The 9,401-nt window shown below is 29.8% G+C and overlaps 1 protein-coding gene across 1 annotated transcript; it reads left to right on the top strand.

Annotated features, from left to right (window-relative positions):
- Positions 1-6: 6 nt before the first annotated feature.
- MsrA (methionine sulfoxide reductase A) lies at positions 7-5,619 on the top strand. The gene is made up of 4 exons (XM_011503926.1): positions 7-135; positions 762-882; positions 2,560-2,696; positions 5,336-5,619. The coding sequence occupies exons 1-4, from the start codon at positions 26-28 to the stop codon at positions 5,574-5,576; spliced, it is 609 nt and encodes a 202-aa protein (XP_011502228.1). The 5' UTR covers positions 7-25; the 3' UTR covers positions 5,577-5,619.
- Positions 5,620-9,401: the final 3,782 nt, after the last annotated feature.

Genomic DNA, 9,401 nt, shown 5'->3' with positions numbered 1-9,401 from the left:
GACTGCGAGGAGGGCGACATTTGGTATGGGCTGTTTCTGGGCCGGTGACTCACTCTTCGGGGCGACACCCGGGGTCATACGCACCTGCGTCGGCTACGCCGGCGGACTCAAGGACAATCCAGCCTACAGCAATCTGTGAGCTCGTAATTTTAATCTACGTTTTGTGCTATGCGTACAGATTATGAAAATTTCCGTGATTTCTGTGGTGCACGTGATGCGCCTCTCATCTCCGTTTCGGATAATTTCTGCCTTTGTCCGAGCGTCACTCCACACAGCCAAGTCCGATTGTTTTCGTCTTTGGTTACGTACTGTTGGGAGTTACCGTCTCGCGGTTACTCTACATTACAAATAACGCGATTTCCCAGAGTATTTTTTGACCTTCTTTTTAGGTGTTCTTTTTGCTAGTCTTTTTGCATATTATCGTGCAATAAGTAATTCGTGGACCTCGGACCATTATAAAATTGCCAAAGTAGCTAAGTTCCTATTGTACTGACGCCTTTGTTTACATACACGAGCTACTGTATTGAAAGGCGATCGATAAATTAATGGCTCTCTCCGGTTCCTCGACTATATTTTTTATGTATTAGCATTGACGTGTAATGAAAACTGTTGTTAAATGAAGCTTTAATACATTTTGTCATGGGTAAAACTCGTAGCTACTTCATGACTTTCACGTAACCCTTGAATTAAGCTAAATGCAACACAATTCCCGATGAGCGCTGATTCTGAATAAACGAACTAACATAATTTTTGTTTCTCAGAGGCGACCACACCGAGGTCATCGACATAGAATACGACCCTGAGGTGATCACCTATAAGCAACTATTAAATTTGTTCTGGAACAATCACGAGTACGGTCTGACGAAATTCGTTAAAAGACAGGTGAGTCGAGTATGCCGGAGAGAGTTGGAGAAAACCACCAACGAAAAAAACCCGAGTAAACTTTCGAGTGCAGCGAATAATATAGCAAATATTTTAGGAAAAGTGAGGTATAATTTTTCTAATAAATTTCTTCCAAGCTAGATTTACATCTGTGCGCGTATCTTTGTTTACAGAATTCTTTGCTCATCTGCGTACTAAACTCAATGTTCAATATAAATGTCAAATAAAAGACTGGAAAAAAAGTTATGTGAGGATATTTACTTAAATCAGTTTGAGATTGTACTCATGTTACTTTACAAACTTTACGCTTCAAGGTTTCGCCAAGTGCACCATTGCGCAAATTACTACCTTTCATTCTTTTTATTGTTTGTTTGTTTATTTATTTATTTTTTTTATGTTTAATCTTATATTGTGATTAATAAGAGTAGGTAATTTTTAAAAAATTTATATAATCATCTCGCATTCATTCGATTTTGTAGGATTTGTATAGTGTTATTTTATAATAGTATTCTAACAAATTAATAATCACATAAAATACTTTATTAATCCTTATAAATGCGAATAAAAAAGTACAACTTTAAAATTATGTTACGTAATAGACAATGCCTTTTGTTATCGTTACCAAGTACATAATTAATACTTCTTTTCACGAAGGCAATTATGATAATAATTATTTAAGAAGAAAAAACATTTATTCTATAAATCTTTGTCTAAAAACAGTGTTCTATCCATAAATACCGATTACTATCCGAGTACCAAGTACATTGCAATACACGAGTACGATATATTAATGTCTAATTAGCAATAATAAATTTATAAATGTTTTTTAATTCGGTTAATGAGTTTTCGTAAAGTTTTCAGTATTCTTCGTATGAGCTAGCTTCATCGATCAATGAATGCAATACAATGAATATATACTAAAAAATCTTATAAAGTATTCGTTACATTCAAAATAAATAAAAACAAGTAGAGCGGCAAATGACCGAAAATAAAAAAAAACATGGAGAAAATTCTTGTAGAAATGATCGATCGAGAAATCTTTCATACGATCTAATTTACTTGTCTTTGAATTTCATATTGCAATTAAGAAACCATAAAATAAATGAATAAATTAGATATAAAGGTTGATATTAAATATCAATAAATAATTTTATTTCACTCTTACAATACTCTCCATATAAATTATCATTCATTTAAAACAATATTCTTTGCTGCATATCGGAAATTACTCAATTACATTGCAATTTATCAACAGAGTAATTAGTATTATTTTTAATATCTGTATAATCATTATTATTATTACTATTATTATTATTATTATTATTATTATTATTATTATTATTATTATTATTATTATTATTATTGTTGTTGTTGTTGTTGTTGTTGTTGTTGTTGTTGTTGTTGTTGTTGTTGTTGTTGTTGTTGTTGTTGTTGTTGTTGTTGTTGTTGTTGTTGTTGTTGTTGTTGTTGTTGTTGTTGTTGTTGTTGTTGTTGTTGTTGTTGTTGTTGTTGTTGTTGTTATTGTCATTATAGTTATTATTATTATTATTATTCTATGATTTATTATTTTATCACCGACGTAAGAGAATATTTAACATTGTACACGGTATAGTGAGTAACGCAATATACACGCAAGGAGAATGAAAATTAATATTTTTGTTATTGTTTATTATCCAGTACATATCGCTGATTTTGTATCATAATGATGAGCAGAGGATATTGGCGGAAAAGTCACGTGATTATTTGCAACGCGAGAAGAACGAAAAATTCATAACGGAAATCAGTCCATTCAGAAAGTTTTATCCCGCCGAGGAGTAAGTATAATTTATTATAACTTATTATTTATCTACTTTAGAATATTAACAAGTGCGCTGCCTGAAAATTGTAACAATTGAAAATTACAAGAATAAATCGACATTATAAAAATATACGATTATGGGTTTCTTCAATATAGCCATTCATTGTACAAACATTTAAAGTTAAATTATTATTGTTCGTGTTATTAGATCAAAGGCGACGCATGTTCAATTAATACAGATATACCTCGATTATCATTAAAATGAAATTTATCGACAGTGTTAATAGCCTCGAATACAAATAAGTGCTTATTAAAGACATGAATGAGATCATTTATCGTATAAAAAACTGAACTGCCAAAATAAAAAAATCTACATGTTGGGCGTGTACATACGTACAAAAACTCAAGTACAAATATTCCCTTCTCAGCTTGTATTTCCTATTCCTGCAGGCATTTAAATGCATTGACAATCGCTAAACACTTGTATCGAGAATTTAAATGATCGAATACATGGACACGTAATACGGATTTGTCGGCATTTCTGTTTCTCTCGTTCGACATAACCTGTACGGAATATTAATCTTATTGTTCAATTTTAAGGAATCAACGGCCTCCTTTCATTAGCAATAAAAAGAAGCGCGATTCTATTCAATTGCACGCATATCATGTTAGAGAATAATCAAGGTCATACGCCGAAGTACAAATTACGCGGTTTCATTAGGCCTCTCATCGTCGCTACAAAACTTCATACGTGCAAATCCGTGCGCAAATTAAAACAAACATAATAAATTAATCGCCAAAAGATGGCAATTCAAATTCAAGTCACTACCAGCAAACGTCGCACTATCTGCACAATAATACAAATTACGAACATGCGCACAAGACGAGTACGTATACCGTTAATGAGCTTTACACGTATCATAATATATCATAATTTATGCTCAGGTATTCATTAATATGCGCACTGCCGACTCTTGGTAATCGCAGATTATATGCGAAACTATTTCTCGATCGTTTCTCGGTTTTTTTCGCTTATTTCTTTTTCTCGCTTATTTCTATTTTTGCACGACAGTTATATCGTCAACGCAATTTTCCGAGCTGCTTGTTGTTATTGCAATCATTGACGAAGCATTGCAAACACCGTATTACCCATTTCCGGATTGAAAATCTGTATTTTCATACTTTTCGTTCTCGAATTGAAGATTGGCTTTCATTATTTAAACAGATGGTGTCATTTAAATGCCAGTCTCAACATACGGAAGGCTGATTGGATTTTCTTTATAAAATATATGCTGTTGTGCTTTCTCTCGCGTTCTACACGACACACATAAGCTGTAATAATTACTTTTGTATTGCCGGCGGAAATTCTTTGTTTAAAATAACTTCGAGGAAGTTTCTTTTTAATAAAATTGATCGATATTCAATTAAGTATTTTTTCCGTATATTTTTCGCTTAATGAGTAATAATAATTGTGTGGTATATAACGCACTCGAATTCGTTAATCGTTCGCTAATTTTCTAATTAATTACATTAAAATTCTAAAAAGTTTATATTAAGAATGCATCGAAGAATGGCCGGAGTTAATTCATTTAAAGCGAATAAAATACAAAGAGTAAAATCGAGCTGTAATCGTACACTTAACGACTTTTGTTGATGTGCCTTATAATAAAGTGAAAGACAGAAAAATAAAATAACGCATGAGACATACTTTTTAGTTGAAACTATTTCTGATTATTTTGCGATAAGTTCTTTACAAAGCATATATACACGAATGATAATTGAATATTGAGTGGAAAAATTACTACTTTCAAAGGCAAAGATTAACTATGTTCTTACAGAGTTTACAAATAAGGATAAAAACTTAGTCTCACGATGATATTGCAATAATCGTAGCGATAAATCATCGGCCGATTACGTAATTACGATGACTATCTGACCAATAAACTATTATTTTCATGCATTAAGAATGAAACTCTTTAGTTTAATCAAATGTATTAAATAATATAGTCGTATATTATAAATATATCTTGTAAAATACAAGTCGTGAAATACAATTGGAAAATTTTCGGACAATTTGGATAATATATCAATAAATGGTTAACTAACAAACTTAAACCCAATTTCACGAAATATTTAAAATATTTGGTGGAAGGCGGTAAGAAATATGCAAAAAAACATGCAAAAAATTCAACATCGCAGCTCGTTCCAATTAAGATAATGTTTATTCTTTTTTTCTTCTTTTTTTCTGCTTATTAATTTTTAATCCAAGGTTCTCTGAAACTAAATTCATTTTAAATCCACTCATTGCAGAACCTTTAATAATCCTTTGTAAATTCCATTACTATTACACTCTACATGCGTACTCTACATGAATAATAATTCCACGAGTCTTGCCAATTGTTATATTATTCTTTATATTTTTATATTAGCACAATTAGCGTGAATATAGGGACGTAACGGATAGACGAAGAAATAATAATACGCTTTACAATGGGATGGGAATATCGAGAAAGCAAGCAAGCAAGTAAAAAAATAAATAAATAAAACAAATATAAAAACCAAAAAACGAGCATGAGCTTTCATTGCAACAAACAATAGTAGGGCCTCGAATGTGCACCATCCGCGAGTTCTCATTCGGCAAAATTGGTTGAGCAGCTACCACCAGAAGTACCGGCTGCAGCAACATCCCTGGCTCCTGGAGAACATCGGCCTCAAGGGCGGTAGCGAGGATCTGCGCAACTGTCCACTGGCGGCGAAACTCAATGGCTACCTCGTCGGCGTCGCGACCCTTGACGAGTTCGAGAGGCAGGTGCCAAGCCTCGGTCTCAGCGACAAAGTCCTACAGTACGTGAGAAAGTACGTGATCGAAAGACATGGCAATGGACTCTACTGCTAGCCCTGGCGTACTGAACCGTCCGGCCTTAATGTAAGGAAGACTTAATGAAAGAAGCTTCCTATTGCTCACATGACGCTCCAGACCAGCCTCTTACATCCATTTAGGGACCTCGAGCTGAACAGGCCACCAAGAACATCACTCTCCACTCTTTCTTTTACGAATAACGTATCTAGTTTATTACCATCTCTTATCAATTCGTTCTTTTCTCCATTTTCTCTAATCCTAAAGCACAAATTCAGATTCCTAGTGTGTAAGCTCATTTGTATGAAGAACAAAAATATATATATTTTTATTGAAAGCCGCACTTTATTCTCATATTGTTTGTCTAACCACGTATTTATCCCCCTCACACAAACATTTAGCATACCTAGAATCACTCGGTTTTATGATACTATTGTATATTTTTATGTTGATTTTGAATATTCGGTAGTTAATAATAATTTAGACTATAGAACGCGGATTTGACCCAATTTAGCGTAATTTAGTGTAATGACAAATATGTATAATAAGATACCTTTGTTCTTTTAGAGTAATTGCCATGTCGCACTCTTACGAAATGGGGGCTGAATTGAGAAAAAAAAAACATATGCAGATGTCAATATGACTAAAGTTAATCAAAGGTATAAAGCTATGTTTGGCTCTGGATTTTCATTTTCATTTAATGTTATTTACAAAACGCTTAACAATACTAAGCGCAATTAAACTTTATAAGTATATCTAATAAAGCAATTATTCAAGATATATCTTTCATGTAAGATAACAGAAAATTTACTTTCCAAACAAATAAATGACCTGTTTTACTTTACACTACTTGTTTACTTTATAATTTAATTTTTTCATACTGTTGCCTTGCAGTTAATTTTAATTTTATTTTTGGTAAGATATTGATTTTTTATTGAAGCGACAATGTGCAAATAAGTATCAAGTTACGAATATATAGTAAGAAACATGGCTCCTCGAGCAAAGCTGTGCTTATTATATTATTTTAATAGAAAATCTCTTTCGTGATTTACTTTCGTATCAACGACATAAACATACTTCGATTTGATTCGAATGAAAAATTCATAATTTTTATAAAAATACGTATACCGAGATAATTATTATTGATAATTTATTAGTCGATAAAATTAATTCAATGGGAATATTAAAATTTTGTTCGAAATAAGATTTCAATCTATTCCTAATTATTATTCTAATAAATAAAAACAATAAAACTTAATGCCAATACATAAATCCCTCGCTAAAAATACGTATATTATTAAAATGTCACAACGCTCGTATCCATTATAATATCTCAGCTAATTCATATTAAATGACCTTAACACTCTCGGCAAATTGATCAAATGAATAGTTGTAGGAATTGTACTTATTAACTGAAAAATTATCAAGGTAGAAATTTTAATTAACGTTTGGATAAAATAAGTTTCTGCAATATCGATACTACGCAACAACACTTGTTGTGCAGCTTAAGAAACGACCGTAAGATGTTACTGTCGTGCAGAGGAATACAAATGTATAAGAAATTTTATTGCATAAGCGATTGTATTTAATAACTATTTATAAGATTATCATTACTTTTGATTTCTTGTCCCTGTTCAAAAAGTTTGCCTTATTCTCAAAATAGCTCATTAATACAATTACTGGAGATTCAAGCAAATGAAAGTACATCACAATTATCCTACAAAATTACATTCAAATTGGCATTTACAAAATCAAAATTTTTGTACGTTTATTATTTAATCTCATTGTTGTAATCATTGGCATAGGGTGCGTTTCAAGCGTACTTAGCAGAATAAAAACTCGTAAAATATTAATATTATAAAATGCAATAAGCAAATAAGAGAGAAAGGCAAAAATACTTCGCTATATTTTGGTATTGGACTATTTAGATCAGATCTTTAAATAAATAAAATGTCAGTGGAAAAATCTGCAGATCGAAACAGATATTTTACCACATTGTTTGAATAAAATTTTTCATCTGCATTAAAGACATAGAGCCATCAGATTAACAAATATTACTTATTATTTAATAAGTATCTTGTATTTTTTCCATGCAATTGATAGTTATAAGAACGAGATAGGATGTAGATGCTTATTAAATATCATTAATAAAGCAAATATTTTTTGGTTCAGAAGAAAATAATATAAAAATATTGTTGGATTAATATTTTGAAAATAATACGAAGTTAAATAAATAATAAGCATTCGATAGACATGAATACATTAACATATATATTGCACAAATATAATTTTATGGCACAATACAATATTATAAGGACACTTATTTAACATTATTTATAATAATAGTATTAAATTTCAATAATAACTGTAATGAATTGTTTTCTAGTATAAAAATGAAAATAAATCTTTCACTAAAACTATCTTGACAATTTAGAGTCTTATTCGCATTCTTATTAGGGCACGAATTCAAAATATAAGAGTATTTCTCACGCTTCGGTGAAAGCTAATTATCGATGATAAATAATAAATTAACTAAACGATCGATAAATAACATCCGCAGCCTCATTTTGCATCATTAATTCATTTTAATAAGGACTTGTTAATTCTTATTTATTGTATTTCATCATCATAAAAAAAAAGCATATTATGCATAAAGTAATAAAAAAAAATCAACTTCTCAAATCACGCGATTTATTATCATACAAACTGCAATTACAAAAAATAGATAAATGATGTAGTACTCAGATAGAATACCATTTAGATTAAATACAAAATATTTCTACTTTTTTAGTTTTTGTTAAATTATTACAAATTATTATTATTAATAAATATAGTTTTTTAATATGTATTTATCGTATATACTGGGAAACTATTATTTTTAAATTACTCCAAGGGACATTCATCATTATGAACACTTCCTTAATGACGGACTAACGAAATATTTTGATATGGCACAATTTAAGCAAATAAATTCCTAACAAATTCCTTGTTTATTAAAAAATCTTGAAAACAGCATTTACCACAAAAAAAGATGCTCATTATTGAAAAGTAAAATGGATATAATCAATCGTCTAATCAATTTAAATGACTTGTTTATATACATACGGCAAAGTAATAAGTCGTTTTGAAATTGAAACATATAAATGCATGTTGTCTCATTGTTAATAGTTTATCGGGAACCGATGAGAAAACATTGTAACTTTTTTTTAACAATATTAAACATTGAAGTTAAAAATTATCATTTTCATTTATTTACAATTTGAAAATTAATATGATAACAATAATTGTTTGTAAGCGCAAGAGAAATATAAATTGAAAAATGTATGTACGTAGAAGGAATTTCACCAAAAAGATAAAAGAGAAAGAAAAAAAAAAGTAATGACGGCATAATCAAAAAAGAAGATTTTTTTGTTTTGAATATTCTCTGTGGTTACAAAAAAAAAAAAAATTTCTTCACATTATCTATTAATTTATCTTCACAGTCAGTAACAAGAAAATTTTTAAATTTATGAAATCGTGATTATAAAAACTTAAGTGATAGATAGCTTATGTGACCTCAATTTTTTCTCCATTATAATATATGTATTTAAAAAAATATTGTAAAAGTTATTGAATAAAAAATAAACAAGATAATATATCGTTTATATAATACATATTGAATTTATAAACTTAATTTTGACAATTGTGTTAAAGTTTTCCTATTATAAGTTCTTGTACCATTATAATTTGACTATATTTACATTTAATTTTTTCGTTTTTCTCCTTTTATTATCATATTTTTTTATTATCATTAGTAGATTTAAAAGCAGAAGAATTAAAATTCTTTTATAGTCATAAAGTAATAAAAATATATAGACACAAGTA

Source organism: Ceratosolen solmsi, unplaced genomic scaffold (assembly GCF_000503995.2).
Source record: "Ceratosolen solmsi marchali unplaced genomic scaffold, CerSol_1.0 scaffold53, whole genome shotgun sequence".
NCBI lineage: Eukaryota > Metazoa > Arthropoda > Insecta > Hymenoptera > Agaonidae > Ceratosolen > Ceratosolen solmsi.
Note: the sequence above shows the minus strand (reverse complement) of the source record. Positions and strands in the feature narration are given on the sequence as shown.

Coding starts and splice junctions, on each gene's coding strand:
- MsrA (XM_011503926.1), top strand. CDS start 26: ATGGGCTGTTTCTGGGCCGGTGACTCACTCTTCGGGGCGACACCCGGG. Junction 136..761: donor AATCCAGCCTACAGCAATCT/GTGAGCTCGTAA, acceptor TTTGTTTCTCAG/AGGCGACCACACCGAGGTCA. Junction 2,697..5,335: donor AAGTTTTATCCCGCCGAGGA/GTAAGTATAATT, acceptor TTGGTTGAGCAG/CTACCACCAGAAGTACCGGC.